Source organism: Strigops habroptila, chromosome W, assembly GCF_004027225.2.
Source record: "Strigops habroptila isolate Jane chromosome W, bStrHab1.2.pri, whole genome shotgun sequence".
NCBI classification, from domain to species: Eukaryota; Metazoa; Chordata; class Aves; order Psittaciformes; family Psittacidae; genus Strigops; species Strigops habroptila.
The window spans coordinates 28225179-28242074 of NC_044301.2; the positions used below are offsets into that span (position 1 = coordinate 28225179).

The 16896-nt window shown below is 43.0% G+C and overlaps 1 protein-coding gene across 1 annotated transcript in view; it reads right to left on the bottom strand.

Moving 5' to 3' along the window:
- LOC115618987 (junction-mediating and -regulatory protein-like) overlaps positions 1–16896 on the bottom strand; it is a 99647-nt gene that overhangs the window by 62606 nt on the left and 20145 nt on the right. Inside the window, 1 exon segment of the mRNA XM_030511005.1 lies at positions 13031–13204. Coding sequence (XP_030366865.1) covers positions 13031–13204 — 174 coding nt within the window.

Genomic DNA, 16896 nt, shown 5'->3' on the forward strand with positions numbered 1-16896 from the left:
GGGCTTAAACCACGACAGTTCTTTGTGGCACCCAATGTAGGGCCCGAAGGGTTGAGATAACGACAGATCTGACCAGAGTGTGTCTAATCATATTTGTGATAAGCATTCATTGTTATGACTTGTCAGAATGGTGATTATTTGGCTCTCAGAGTTGTTGCGCTTGATGTCAGAGTTTCAGCATGTTATACCTTACTTACAGCCACTATTTGCTGTTTTAGCGTTTATCGGCTGGGGGGCCTGGGCTAAGGTTCTTGTTTCACTGTACTTCATGGTAATGACTTGTAATACAATAGACTCATTGATCATGAAACTGGTCTGGCTTGCGCTTCCGATGCGGCCATCACCTCTATACTTTGGGAGGTATATAGGGAAATTTTTTAGCAATTGCATATCTTATTTTTCTCCTCGGGGGGTCAACCCTTGAAGGAGGCATTCCCTTACACCCCCTGCTCCCCCACCAGGCTATTTACAACAGCATTTAAGAGTTCTGAAGGTTTTGGATGGCCTTTAAACAGCCTTGAGACCTGCCTGCTGACTGTGCTGGGGATCAGCATGTTTGCAAACATACGGAGTGTGTTTTACCCATGGCCATCCCACCCTGGGAACACCCTATTTCGTCTGATCTTGAAAGTTAAGCAGTATCGGGTTCAAATCTGGTCTAGGGTTAGACGATAATATAGGAGGACCACCAAGAGATTTTCCCTGAGGCTGGACAGTCGTGAATGGCAGGGTGTGTGGGATAGTATGGGCAAGTATCTAGGCCAGTGGGCCCCTCCAGTGCTTTGGAACTTCACCCCTGAACAAGTACAACATCCGGAAAAACTAGTAAAACACTTAAACGAGGTGTGCTGTCGTCCTGGTTATACCAGAGATGGACAACTCGCTGCAAAGTGCTGGGGCTTGGCCTATGCCTACAGAGCCCTGCTCAACACTATCCAGCTCCTTCAAAGGGAAAAAAAAAGTCTCTGGATCTGATGGCAAAGGAACAGACAACGCAGCTACTCCAACTCCAAGCACAGAAGCTACACCAACCCCAGTGACAAGCACAGCAGCTACTCAAACCCCAAGAGCAACAGACAACGCAGCTGTTGGTGTTACTCAACCCCCAAGCAAAACAGCTGCACCAACCCGGGCAACAGACACTGCAGCCACTCCAACCCTAATGGCAGACGTTGCAGCCACTCCAATCCTAGTGGCAGACACTGCAGCCACTCCAACCAAAGTGACAAACACTGCAGCTAAACCAAATGGCCAATTTCTGAAAAATATCTGTTGCCCCTGTAAGCAAAAGCAAACGAGAGGCACAAAGAGCAACCGCTGCAGTGAAGAAAGATGAAGTCCCAATGCAATTACTACAAGGAAGAGGAGCTGAACAAGAGTTACTACTGCGTGAATCAGAGAAAGAGAAAGAAAAAGAAGAGGTGACTTCTCGACCCCGGACCTCAACCGAGCTGCGGAATATGCGAAAATACTTCACCCGTCTTCCAGGGGAGCATACTGTCACCTGGATGCTCTGATGCTGGGACAATGGGGCCGACGGTCACAAACAAGAAGGTAGGGAAGCCAAGCAGCTGGGATCAATTCCTAAGGAAAGAGGAATTGACAAAGCGATTGCAAAAGAGAAGCGAGCCCTCAGTCTTTGGAGGCGGCTCCTGGCAGCTGTGAAGGAAAGGTTTCCCTACAAAGACGATATTAGGAGTGGCTCAGCCAACTGGACCATGATAGAGAAAGGTATACAGTCCCTGAGGGAATCAGCCATTCTAGAGATGATCTATTGTAGGCTAGATGACGGGTACACATACGTAGATCCAGATGAAGTCGAATGTACACGACACATGTCGCGGAAATTTACAGGGAGTGCACCATCATCATATGCCCCCTCATTGGCATCAATGACCTGGAATGACGGAACACCACCAAAGTGGATGAACTGATTCATCAACTCCGAGAGTTCGAAGACAATCTCACCCCTTCCATCATTTCACCTGTGGAAAAACTGTCCCAGGAGTTCAAACAATTGAGAGACGATTTATCAGATCTATCCAGCTCCCCACGCGTACCAACCCATGTCTCAACTATTAAAAGAAGACGCCCTACTGCTTGAGAGAGAAAAACTAGGAGGTACACGCCACGGGCCACCCTATGGTTTTACCTGCGGGATCACAGAGAAGACATGAGAAAGTGGGATGGAAAACCTACCTCAGTTCTGGAGCAATGGGTGCATGAACTGAAAAGGAGAACAATTGTCAAGGATGATCCTCCCAGGAAAGCTGCTGCTCCAGTCTATAGTGAGCAGTTTCCCAGATGGAGTGGAAGAGCTGATTTTACTGCAGCTCCTGTGATAAGGAATACTAATCCCTTTCTACAAGACAGAAGTGGAGAATCTTGTGATCACTATTAGAGGGGCCTTGCCTCCAGCCAGGTGGAGGAGAGGGATAATCGGATTTACTGGACTGTGTGGATCAGATGGCCTGGCACATCAGTCCCACAGAAGTATAAGGCTCTAGTAGATACTGGTGCACATTGTACCCTGATGCCATCAAGGTATCAAGGGGTGGAACCCATTTACATTTCTGGAGTGACAAGAGGATCCCAAGAGTTGACTGTACTGGAGGCTGAAATCAGCCTGACTGGGAAAGTGTGGCAAAAACACCTCATTGTGACTGGTCCAGGGGCACCATGCATCCTTGGCATAGACTATCTCAGGAGAGGGTACTTCAAAGACCCAAAAGGGTATAGATAAGCTTTTGGTATCACTGCCTTGGAGACAGAGGAAATGAAGCAGCTGTCCCCCTTGCCCAGTCTCTCAGAGGATCCTTCTGTTGTGGGGTTGCTGAAGGTCGAAGAACAACAAGTGCCAATTGCGACCACAACAGTGCACCGGTGGCAATATCGCACCAACCGAGACTCCTTGGTTCCCATCCACAAGCTAATCCGCAGACTGGAGAGCCAAGGAGTGATCAGCAGGACCCGCTCACCCTTTAATAGCCCCATATGGCCAGTGCAAAAGTCTAATGGAGAGTGGAGACTAACAGTAGACTATCGTGGCCTGAATGAAGTCACACCACCATGGAGTGCTGCTGTACTGGACATGCTAGAACTTCGATATGAACTGGAGTCAAAGGCAGCCAAGTGGGATGCCACAATTGATATTGCCAATGCATTTTTCTCAATCCCTTTGGAAGCAGAATGCAGGCCACAGTTCATTTTTACTTGGAGGGGTGTCCAGTACAATTGGAACCGACTGCCCCATGGGGTGGAAACACAGCCCTACCATCTGCCATGGACTGATCCACACTGCACTGGAACAGGGGCAAGCCCCAGAACACCTGCAACACATTGATGACATCATCGTGTGGGGTGATACAGCAGAAGAAGTTTTTGAGAAAGGGAGGAAAATAGTCCAAATCCTGCTGAAGGCCGGTTTTGCCATAAAAGGGAGTAAGGTCAAGGGACCTGCACAGGAGATTCAGTTTTGGGGAATAAAATGGCAAGATGGACATCACCAGATCCCCACAGATGTGATCAACAAGATAACAGCAATGTCTCCACCAACTAACAAGAAAGAAACACAAGCTTTCTTAGGTGTTGTGGGGTTCTGGAGAATGCACATCCCAAATTACAGTCTGATTGTAAGCCCTCTCTATCACGTGACCCAGAAGAAGAATGATTTCAAATGGGGCCCTGAGCAACAAGAAGCCTTTGAACCAATTAAATGGGAGATAGTTCATGCAGGAGCCCTTGGACCAGTCTGGGCTGGGCCAGATGTGAAAAATGTGCTCTATACTGCAGCTGGGGTGAATGGTCCTACCTGCAGGCTCTGGCAGAAAGCTCCAGGGGAGACTCGAGGTCAACCACTCGGCTTTTGGAGTCGGGGATATAAAGGATCTGAGGCCAGCTATACTCCCACTGAAAAAGAGATACTGGCAGCCTATGAAGGGGTTTGAGCTGCCTCAGAAGTGATTGGAACTGAAGCACAGCTTCTCCTGGCACCCCGGTTGCCCGTGCTGGGCTGGATGTTCAAAGGCAGGGTCTCCTCTACACATCATGCAACCGATGCTACATGGAGTAAGTGGGCCGCACTAATTACACAACGAGCTCGAATAGGAAATCCCAGTTGTCCAGGAATTCTAGAAGTCATCATGGACTGGCCAGAGGGCAAAGATTTTTGGGATGTCACCAGAAGAGGAGGTGATGGGTGCTGAAGAGGCCCCACCATATAATGAACTGTCAGAGAGTGAAAATGCCTTGTTTACTGATGGGTCCTGCCATGTTTTGGGAAAGCATCGGAGATGGAAGGCAGCTGTGTGGAGTCCCCTGTGACAAGTTGCAGAAACTGCTGAAGGAGAGGGTGAATCGAGTCAGCTTGCAGAGGTGAAAGCCATCCAGTTGTCCTTGGACATTGCTGAACAAGGGAAATGGCCAGTACTTAATCTCTATACTGAGTCATGGATGGTGGCAAATGCCCTGTGGGAGTGGTTGCAGCAATGGAAGCAGAGCAAATGGCAACACAGAAGTAAACCCATCTGGGCTGCTGCAGTGTGGCAAGATATCGCTGCCCGGGTGCAGAACCTGGTGGTGAAGGTACGCCACGTAGATGCTCATGTACCCAAGAGTTGGGCCACTGAGGAACACCCGAATGACCAGCAAGTGGATAAAGCTGCTAAGATTGAAGCGGCTCAGATGGACTTAGATTGGCAACATAAGGGTGAATTGTTTTTAGCCCTGTGGGCCCATGACACCTCAGGCCATCAAGGCAGAGACGCAACATATAGATGGGCTCGTGATCGAGGGGTGGACTTAACAATGGATACTATTGCCCAGGTTATTCTTGACTGTGAAATGTGCTGCAATTAAGCAAGCCAAGCGGTTAAAGCCTCTCTGGTATGGAGGACGATGGCTGAAGTACAAGTATGGGGAGGCCTGGCAGATGGACTATATCACTCTCCCACTGACCCGCCAAGGCAAGCGCTATGTGCTTACCATGGTGGAAGCAACCATCGGATGGCTGGAAACATACGCTGTGCCCCACGCCACTGCCCGGAACACTATCCTGGGCCTTGAGAAACAAGTCTTGTGGTGACACGGCACCCCAGAGAGAATTGAGTCAGAAAATGGGACTCATTTCCAGAACAACCTCATAGACACTTGGTCCAAAGAGCATGGCATTGAGTGGGTATATCACATCCCCTACCATGCACCAGCCTCTGGGAAAATCAAATAGTACAATGGGCTGCTAAAAACTACCCTGAGAGCAATGGGTGGTGGGACTTTCAAACACTGGGATACACATTTACCAGAAGCCACCTGGTTGGTCAACACTAGGGGATCTGCCAACAGGGCTGGCCCAGCCCCATCAGAACTTTTACGTACTGTAGAGGGGGATAAAGTTCCTGTGGTGCACATAAAGAATTTGTTGGGGAAGACAGTCTGGGTTATTCCTGCTTCAGGTAAAGGCAAACCCACTCGTGGGGTTGCTTTTGCTCAGGGACCTGGATATACTTGGTGGGTAATGGGGGAAGATGGCGAAGTCTGGTGTGTACCTCAAGGGGATTTGATTTTGGGTGAAAACAGCCAATGAACTAAATTATATGCTGTTGCAGCTATAGCAGTCATTGTTCTCCTTCTTAGCAGCTGGTGCAGTGCTGTGTTTTTTGATTTCCAGCCTGGGAACAACGCTGATAACACTGATGTTTTTAGTTGTTGCTAAGTAATGTTTACTCCTACCAAGGACTTTCTCAGTCTCATGCTCTGCCAGGGAGGAGGGTAAGCTGGGAGGAAACAGAGACAGGACACCTGACCCAAACTAGCCAAAGGGGTATTCCCTACCATGACACGTCCTGCCCAGTCTATAAACCAGGAGGAGTTACCCGGAAGGCCCCGATCACTGCTCAGGTTGGGCTGGGTATCAGTCAGCGGGTGGTGAGAAATTGTATCCTCTCCCCTTGTTATTTCCCTTATCATTATTATCATTGGTGGTAGCAGTAGTGGTTTTGTATTATACCGTAGTTACAGGACTGCTCTTGTCTCAACCCGTGGGAGTTACATTCTTCCGATTCTCCTCCCCATCCCTCTGTGAGCGGGGGGAGGAAGAAGAGGGGGGAGTGAGCATGTGGCTGCATGGTTCCAACTTACCGGCTGAGCTCAAACCCCAACAGTCCACACTAAACACAGGGGATACCTTACTGGGTTTTTTGCTGGACCATCTATATCATTGAAAATGCCTCAAATTGTAATAGCACCAATGGTACTAGTCACCCCTAAAAACCTCTATGCTTGGGAAGCTAGATATTGCTCTGGAAAAATATATAGCATCAGCACTTGCTGGATTTTACCCTCATTTTAATCAATTCTGCCTCTTGCCTTTTCAACTGAGTATATCCTATCTTTTGTCTTAGAGGAACTCCAAATGAACTGCACATGGACACGAACTGCACGTAGACAGAATGATTAGCCTATGTCAACCTTGAATGCATACAGGGAATATTGTCTTTCAATTTAGCTGTAATATTGTTTTCTTTGTTTATGTTTGTCTGGAAGTCTAAATTTTAAGAATGACATACTGATTTGTGTTATTATCTCTTGCCTTGACAACACAATTCCCCTTGATTTGTAATCCAAAGGATGCAGAATGGCCATGGTCCCAAGCTTATATTAAACATACCACAAGTGTTGGGATTCCATCCTGAACCTTGCTGTTGTGGCTGTACATGAAGATGAATTATATCTCATGAGTGAATGGGAATGGTGAAAAAAAAAAAAAAATAAAAAAAAAATGCCGGGGGGGGAAGGGTGCCAAGCAATCAATGGGTCTACTCACAGAAAATGCACTGACATTAGATTATACTGACTTTACTAAACCAAGTAACAAAAATAAATCCTGCCAACAGGCATTCAAATCAGATTGTTAATACAATTTTACATTTATATGACCCATGCTTGCATTTTGCTCCTGGGGAAAACAGGGTGTAGAACTTTAAGTTGATTTCTAATTGCAGAACACAAATTCTGGAATTTGTGTACAATGGGGTGGCCATAGATAGAAAAATATGTACTTCTCAATGTACCTATGCCTGGCCTAAATATTTCTGCAGTAGCATTGCACAACAACATCACCTTTTATAGGCAAGAGTGGACCATCACAAATGATAGTAAAAATCAACACATTTCATCTCTAAAGGGAATTAAAAGAGACATCATTTCAATAGGATGCTGAATTCAAAACAATACTGAATGCATGACAACAGTCCTACACATTGTAGCAAGCTATGTTGAGGGAGAAGGCATTGTAAACTATGCTGAAGGGAAAAACAATGTACATACCTGCTCTTTTAAACATGAGTGCTGGCATACCTTTAAAATATCTCATCCAATGCTTATAATGTGCTTTTGGACAAATCCCAGCTCTTGGTTGAGCTTGGGCCTTCAATTCGAAGTTGTTGTTGAAGAACCATATCTAATAACCCAGCCTCCAACAACTCAGCTTCCTATCAAGCTGTCTCCTCACATCTATAACATTGGCCCCTACTTAATAAAAAATACAGGTCAACAGCAAATGTTATTTAACCAAACATGGTCCCTCAAATGAGTCGAATTGTTAATGCAAATTAACATTTCTGCAATTCAACCAGCTTGTTCACCATTTTTGAGAACTTCTTACACAGGATGGAGAACATGGTTGCATAAACTGTGAGAGAAACAGTGTTGTTTTCCCATATTGGGGATGGGGCTTTGCAATATTAAGGTTTTGTAATATTGGGGCTGAGGCTAAGTTACTAATGAAACAAAACAAAGGGTTTGAGATACCATAACTTAGAAAGACACACTCTGTGGTTAAAGACAACATCATCTCTGGATGAAAGATACACTGTGTGGTTAAAAAAAATACTATCTTTGTACAACCTATGAAACTAAGCCAGTGCAGGCTGGTTAAACAGTAAGTTGGGGTACCGCATGTCTGCCAGAGTTATGAAATTGAACCATAAAAGGAGATAAATAAATAAGAGGAAGGGGCATACGAAACTGAGTAAGGGGAGATGTAAAGAGAGGCAGACAATTAGCATGTAGATTATACATGTCAGATAGGCTGTAAACCTTGGAGTACCCAACCAAGGGGGAAACAAGGGAGGGAACTTGCAGACAGGATAGGAAATATAAATGATCATTTTGATTTTGCTGTGTGTGCCTACTTGCTAGGACACCCGTTTTTGCAAAAATGTTACTAAATTGCTGCTTCACTGTTGTGTCTACCCTGAGCTTTTACAAAAAAAGTTTTTATCTAGAGACCATTTCTCACATAAACAAACCCTCTTTTCTCAAAAGCAGGCTAAAAGAGATGTGACTGCTATTTTGGGAACAGGACTGGGAGTTCTACATAGTATAGACTCTGAAATATTAATGAACTAACCAACCACGATAAGCAGTGATTTGAACTGAAACATCCTCTACAATCTGCCCTTTTGGCTCTGGGAACTAACCAATGGCTTCTATCAGATATATTACCTCAATGGGTAAAAAATAATGAAAGAGACCATCAGGTGATCATAGACTCACTTGGTGTAGTCCAAAACTATGTTTCTTAACCTCTCAGTTGTATCCAAGCTCAACTATGGATGCAATCAATGACAGCTGCAATCATAAGAGAAGGTGAAGAAGGTACCTTACCCACTGAGATCCAAAAAGTGATCTGGGATAACAAAAGAGAATTTGAAAAGGAATTCCAATCCTGGCGGTATTTAGTCAGTTTTACCTATGACCCTATGAACAGCACAGCCACAGCTTTTGTTTTGACTATACGCAATGCTTCGGTATTGTCCTGGGTTCAGCTATAGCAGTCATTTTTCTCCTCCTTAGTAGCAGCTGGCGCAGTGCTGTGGTTTTCACTTTCAGCCTGGGAACAATGCTGATAACACTGATGTTTTTAGTTGTTGCTAAGTAATGTTTACTCCAACCAAGGACTTTCTCAGTCTCATGCTCTGCCAGGGAGGAGGGGAAGCCAGGAGGAAGCAGAGACAGGACACCTGACCCAAACTGGCCAAAGGGGTATTCCATACCACAGCACATCATGCCCAGTATATAAACTGGGGAGTTACCTGGAAGGCCCAGATCGCTGCTCGGGTCGGGCTGGGTATTGGTCAGCAGGTGGTGAGCAATTGTATCCTCTCCCCTTGTTATTTCCCTTATCACTATTATTATTAGTGCTAGTAGCAGTATTTTTGTATTATACCTTAGTTACTGGACTGTTCTTATCTCAACCCATGGGAGTTACATTCTTCCGATTCTCCTCCCCAGCCCTCTGGGAGCGGGGGGAGGACCAAGGGGGGGAGTGAGCGAGGGGTTGCGTGGTTCCGAGTTACAGGCTGGGCTTAAACCACGACAGTTCTTTGTGGCACCCAATGTAGGGCCCGAAGGGTTGAGATAACGACAGATCTGACCAGAGTGTGTCTAATCATATTTGTGATAAGCATTCATTGTTACTACTCATCACAATGTTGATTTATTGGCTCTCAGAGTTGTTGCGCTTGATGTCAGAGTTTCAGCATGTTGTACCTTCCTTATAGCCAGTTTTTGCTGTTTTAGTGTTTATCGGCTGGGGGGCCTGGGCTAAGGTTCTTATTTCACTGTACTTCATGGTAATGACTTGTAATAAAATAGACTCATTTACCATGAAACTGGTCTGGCTTGTGCTTCCGATGTGGCCATCACCTGTATACTTTGGGAGGTATATAGGGAAATTTTTTAGCAATTACATATCTTTTTTTTTTTTCTCCTCGGGGGGTGGGGTGTGTGTGTGTCAACCTACGAAGGAGGCATTCCCTTACACCCCCCGCTCCGCCACCAGGCTATTTACAAGAGCATTTGAGAGTTCTGAAGGTTTTGGATGGCCTTTGAATACCCTTGAGACCTGCCTGCTGATTGTGCTGGGGATCAGCATGTTGGCAAACATACGGAGTGTGTTTTACCCACAGCCATCCCACCCTGGGAACACCCTATTTCGTCTGATCTTGAAAGTTAAGCAGTATCGGGTTCAAATCTGATCTAGGGAAAAAAGGACCAGGACCAGCCCTGGTCATGCTCGGACTGGGCATGACATGCTGTGGTATGGAATACCCCTTTGGCCAGTTTGGGTCAGGTGTCCTGTCTCTGCTTCCTCTCAGCTTCCCCTCCTCCCTGGCCGAGCATGAGACTGACAAAGTCCTTGGTCAGAGTAAACATCACCCAGCAACAACTAAAAACATTGGTGTTACCAGCATTGTTCCCAGGCTGAAAGTCAAAACCACAGCACTGCACCAGCTACTAAGAAGGAGAAAAATGACTGCTATAGCTGAACCCAGGACAGGTATATACCATATACTGAATCATTGCATTAGGATTAAACCATAATGGGGCTATACTCTATCCCTTGGAGCATAGAGTATGTGCCTGGAAGGATAGAAATAAATGGCATCAGCTACTGGTCTGATTCCTGGAGTAAGAGTCTTCAGCCAGAGGAATCTTTGTCACTCATTGGTTAGTCTAGTTAATTTCAGGATAACACAGCATGGCCATTTGCTGCCACCAGAAGGTATCTCAGACCATTCATGGGGCAGCAGGAGTCAAATGAATCAAACGAAATTCAGTAAAGTTAACTGTTTATCAGCATACATTGTGTATTACAAACACAGTCTTATCCAGAGCAGCCAGAGATATTCTCATGCAAAGGGAAGGAAAGCAATCAAGTTACCTTAATATTTTACTTCATGAGAGGATCTCATTTTGTGGAAAGCAGACTCCACAGATGTATTCAATGAACACTCTGCACTGTGTCCTTAAAAGGCAGGACCTTGCTTCCCATCTTTGTTTCTATTAGGTCAATGGCTTCCTGAGTGGTAGCAAACCACTTTGGTACCTTGGAAGTTGCAAACCACTCAAAGTCATTGACCTAATAGAACAGAATAGAGATTGCAATTTCCAAGGTACCAAAGTGGTGTTCCTGCCCAAGCTCAAGGCTTTCTTTTCTGGGATTGCCTGACATACACACTCCATGGCCTCTGAGAGCCTCCCCATTGACCTGAACGTGCTCCAGTGCTCCCCAGGGGAAAAGCAATCTCATCCCATCCAGCCAGTGCATTCTGCCTGATTCAATTTCTCCATCAAGAAACGTAGCAAAGAAAAATTGAGTTAAACACTAACAAAAACAGTGTAAAAGAAAATACTGCTAGCAACCTTTCCAAAGGTAATTAATGTCATTCTTTATAGTCTAAGATCAAGAACTGTGATAAAATAAACGATAGAGGGCACACAAACAGACATTTTTGGCCATGCACCTGACACACATAAAACCACCCAAACCCAAACAAGAAAACACAGCCATACTGTGAATGTAAATACTAGCAATTACCAATTGCTTCAGAGCAGGAGTTATCAGTTTTCAAGTGCGACCTACCTAGAAAATTATTATAATCTCTGTCATTAATGAAATTTATGCCTGCATCTTTACAGGGCAGAACAGACATTCACCAGAGGATAACAAAGGCAAACACCTGAGACACAGTGGTAAAATATACATGGTCCTCCTTGCCAAATGGCTGGCTGAGCATTATGTTCCAGTGTCTTCATTTAGACTATCCTTTCTTGACAGTGGATTCTGCTTAGCCCAGTACAGTGCCACTACAGCAAACATATATAAAAGCATAGTATTCAATTTAAATAATATAATTTGGGTATATTTATATAGGAGATATAAATTAGAGTTTTATCTTCTCATAGGAACTATGATAAAGGTAGTTTAATTAAGAGAAGACCACAGCTGTAATAAGGAGAAAAGCTGAGGAGGAAAGAGAGAAAAATCCGCCTCCGAAGGTTGTACCTTATGAAGAACATATGGCAGCTTGCCTTCCCACCTACAACACCTCCATGAAATGGAGGAAGAGACTGACCACTCTCTCAAACCTACGGTTTATCCTAGCTGAGAATTTAAAGAGGAAAAGGGAAACGCACACAGACCATTAAACAGAAACATGAAGAGGCTCATGAGTTTTGAAGACTTTGTTAGTTTAAAATATCATTACATTATCTCACAGAAATTTCATTTCAGATTGCTGAACTTTGTGAAAAAATACTTTATAGACACAGCAATAGCTCAAAATAAAGCTAGGTTTGGAATTGTAAATCCCTCTTGCCTGCCTCCCTCAATCTATACTCAAACACAGAGAAAACCACTATATTTTTAAATTGAAAACAGTAAAAGCAATGTTGGCTAACTGAACAAGGTGCCAAACAGATAAACTGACATTTGCAATACAGATTAAATGAAACAAACCCATTTTAGCTTCTATGTTACAATACATATTTTTAAAGAATCAGAAGGCTATGGTCTTAATCTGCATAGGAACTGCCAATTTTATCAAAAGTACTTCTGAGATGCAATAAAGATGACATTTGTTGTTTTTGGTTAAGTATTTAAAATTAGAATTGTTTTGAAATAAAACAAACGTGTTATAAAACAGTTTTACCAAAATGTAGTATTCTTCAGCTAGCTAAACTTTTTTTATCTCTTAGGAAAATATACTGTTAAAGTGTTACAACAAATTACATACTTTTAATATGCTTCCATATTTAAGTTTTTCACAACATGAGATGAGAAGCTACTGACTTCTCATGGCTTATCAGATTATCTTAGAAAACTAGTCTGGAAAGTAACTTCCTGTAAAATCTTTTAAAAGAATTAGCAGTCACATAGATGTTATACAATGTGCCTCTCTGTTTTATGTATTAGTCAGTATTCCCAGTAATCACAAAATTGTAAGTGTCACCTATTAAATTCAACAATTAATTTAAATAGTCAAATGTAGTAAGTTAAACAGTTGATGGTTAGCTACATGTCAGACATTCTCACTCTTCAAAAGCCTTCCTCTGAGTTAAGGAACCAGAAAAATACAGTCAACGTTTAGTGGAGAAAACCATCACCACATACATGATGTAATAAAAGTAGTAGATAGTAGCTGAAAAGCATGATTTCCCCATTAGTAAAAAGTTACCTTTAACATACCTTTATCTGCTGTCTTCTAAGCATCGCAAGTTCCCTCATATCTCGAAATGGCTGTAATAAGTACTGGTACAGCTCCCTGGTAGCTTCCACAAGACTACTACAGGCTTCATCTTCCATTTGATACAGTTCAAGCAGCTCTACCATGCTTTCCATATTCTTATGTTTTTCCAGAAGCTTTAAAAAAAGTGCTAATTTTAGTAAATGTGTTCAAACATTCCTACTAAGAGACAGTAATTAAAAAAAAACCAAAAACCAAACAAACAAAAAAAGCACAAATACAATCACCACCACCCACCCCCCATTTTTTAAGCCTATCCTTTTATATTATCTTCTCTGCCCCACAGAATCATTACTCAGACACAAAACACAACCAACAACACAACCACAAAACCACACAACAAACTTTAAGCCCCACCCACATCTTGAATTTAGCCAGTCAAGCATGAGCACAGCTCTGATAAGCTTGACTCAAGATGTACACCACTATTAATTTTTTATTTTCAAAAATCTTTAGAAAGCAATGAGTATGAGCACAAAGACAGCACAAAAACCAGCTTAGTACATGAATCTATAACATAGTAATCAGAAACTACTTCACACGTTTCCCTGGTATGAAGGGAGGAAGAGTGATAGGAAAGGACACTAAAGAGAAGTCACTTATTTTTTTTGGCCTATCTGTACTTTGGACCTGCACAGTCCCATTACATCAGTACAGATCCAGACACAAGAATTCATGTGAAACAAAACTGTGATCTGCATTTCTGATAATTTTGTCTTCCATTTTATTATTTTTCCATAGACAGTTTAGGCATAAAAAGTTCAGATCTACAAAGTTTCCATTAGATTATTTTTTTAAAGGAAATGATCTAAGTATTATAAGCTTTAAATAATTTATAATATAAATATTCTATTTCATTAATTAATTGTTTTAATTCATATAAGAAAATACAAAGTTCTTACGAAGCCAAAGCTTCTTTTGTTGGCACAAATTTGCTACAATAGATGTTTTTAATTTATGTTTGTTTTGCATCTATTTCAGGCATTTGCCTAGGCAGACCTCACATACTGCTGGAAATCTTTTACCATTTCTAAAAAAAATTCAACTGTTTAACAAAAACTAATCTCAGACAGACATATGGAGTACTTGATGTATTTACAAAGATGAGATAATCTGAAATTAATTCCCCTCTTATGTAATTTTCAAAGTCAAAAATCTCTTGTCCTTTATTATTATCATCTGAAAAGCATATATTTGCAGTCCAAGTTTATTTAAACTTAACATAGACTAGGAATACTATGGAATAAGCACATCATATCTTCTATCTGTTCATTCAAGTTGATTGCCAAACGTACATGAAATATTCTCCACATAGTCAACTGCATCAAGTATTATTATTGAAAGACAAAATAGAGGAAACTGTGTATTAGAAACTGAAGCTTTGATCAACAGTCCTTTGGGGTCTGGTTCATTTATATCCTAGGACAGTCAAGAGAAATCTTGATTACCATGTTGGGTAACACATCACACAAAAAAAACCAAACCAAAAAAAAAAAAAAAAAAAAAAAAAAAAACAACCACGCAACACACACAAGACCAAACAGACAAAAAAAAAAAACCACCGAAAAAAACCCCCAAAAAACCACACACAAACAACACACCACAAAACAACAAAAAAACCAAACCAAACCAAAAAAAAAAAAAAAAAAAAGAAAACCCACAAAAAAGAAAAACCCACACACAAAAAGAAAAAAACACACAAAAAAAACCCCACCAAAAAACACCCACCCCAAAGACACAAAAGTCAGGGCAGGTTATTTTAACAGAACATATCTATACAGACACACACATATTCTTCAATTATTAGCACAATATAAGCAACCATTCTTCCTTCCCAAGGCAATCCACGCAGATTCTATTTCCAGGATCTAATGAAGACCTTTATGAATGAAAATGGTGATGAAGTTCCATTTAAATTAGAATTGTCAGAAAAGACATAACAAAACTGGAAAACTTATTTGGAAATAAAAAGAGTATCACCTTATCTGGTTTCGAGCAAAGACCAAAGAGCTATCAAATAAGGATATTCTTCAAAACAGGTAGAAAGGTTACCAACCTGCAAGCACTGGTTACTAAGCCATCCATCATTACACCTATACACCTATTAACTTGTTCTTATAAAGGCTCATTGAAACAGTGTTTTGGGGACAAATATCTATAATGCTAATATTTTGTACTGTCGTGGTTTGAGCCCAGCCGGTAACATGGAACGACGCAGCTGCTGGCTCACTCCCCCCCTTGGTCCTTCCCCCGCTCCCAGAGGGATGGGGAGGAGAATTGGAAGAATGTAACTCCCACGGGTTGAGATAAGAACAGTCCAGTAACTAAGGTACAATAGAAAATTACTACTGCTACCACCAATAATAATAATGGCAAGGGAAATAACAAGGGGAGAGGATACAATTGATCACCACCCGCCGACCGGATACCCAGCCCGACCCAAGCAGAGATCTGGGCCTTCTGGGTAACTCCCCCCAGTTTATATACTGGGCATGACGTGCCATGGTATGGAATACCCCTTTGGCTACTTTGAGTCAGGTGTCCTGTCTCTGCTTCCTCCCGGCTTCCCCTCCTCCCTGGCAAAGCATGAGACTGAGAAAGTCCTTGGTCAGAGTAAATATTACTTAGCAACAACTAAAAACATCAGTGTAATCAGCATTGTTCCCAGGCTGAAGGTCACAAACACGGCACTGCACCAGCTACTAAGAAGGAGAAAAATGACTGCTATAGCTGAACCCAGGACAGTATCCACCCCTTATTCCATACCATTCATGTCATGCTCAGATCCCACATTTTTCAATATACCATGGCTTTTGTCTTTTATATATATATATATGTATACACACACACATACACACGCCAACACACCCAAAAAGAAAGGTATCATTCCGTAGTCCATGGAGCAATCCCTATAAAGTTGCTGAATTCATCCAGTCCATGATGTCAGGCTCCATCTCTTGTAACAGCCTTTCAGGCAGGAAGGACGGTGTGTAGTGCTGGGTTGTTGCCTGCTGATGATACCGCCAAACTCGTCTGGTCACTGCTGAGCTCGTCTTGTTTCGTCAAAATTCATTCTTTGCTGGGGTGATGATCGGAGGGAAGTCAGGGTCAGTGGCTGGCAACCTGAAGATATCTAGCTGGTGGGCTATAAAAGCGTTAGAGAGCAAGGAACAACATATAATTGAGTTCATGGGATGTTTTCCCCCAAAATTAAATCCCCTTGAGGGATTAAGTACTGGCCATTTCCCTTGTTCAGCAATGTCCAAGGACAACTGGATGGCTTTCACCTCTGCAAGCTGACTTGATTCACCCTCTCCCTCAGCAGTTTCTGCAACTTGTCACAGGGGACTCCACACAGCTGCCTTCCATCTCTGATGCTTTCCCACAATACAGCAGGACCCATCAGTAAACAAGGCATATTGCTTTTCACTCTCTGACAGTTCATTATATGGTGGGGCCCCTTCAGCAGCATCACCTCCTCTTCTGGTGACATCCCAAAATCTTTGCCCTCTGGCCAGTCCATGATGACTTCTAGCATTCCTGGACAACTGGGATTTCCTATTCGAGCTCGTTGTGTAATTAGTGCGGCCCACTTACTCCATGTAGCATCGGTTGCATGATGTGTAGAGGAGACCCTGCCTTTGAACATCCAGCCCAGCAGAGGCAATCCCGGGTTGCCAGGAGGACGTGTGCTTCAGTACCAATCACCTCTGAAGCAGCTCAAACCCCTTCATAGGCTGCCAGTATCTCTTTTTCAGTGGGAGCATAGCTGGCCTCAGATCCTCTATATCCCCAACTCCAAAAGCCG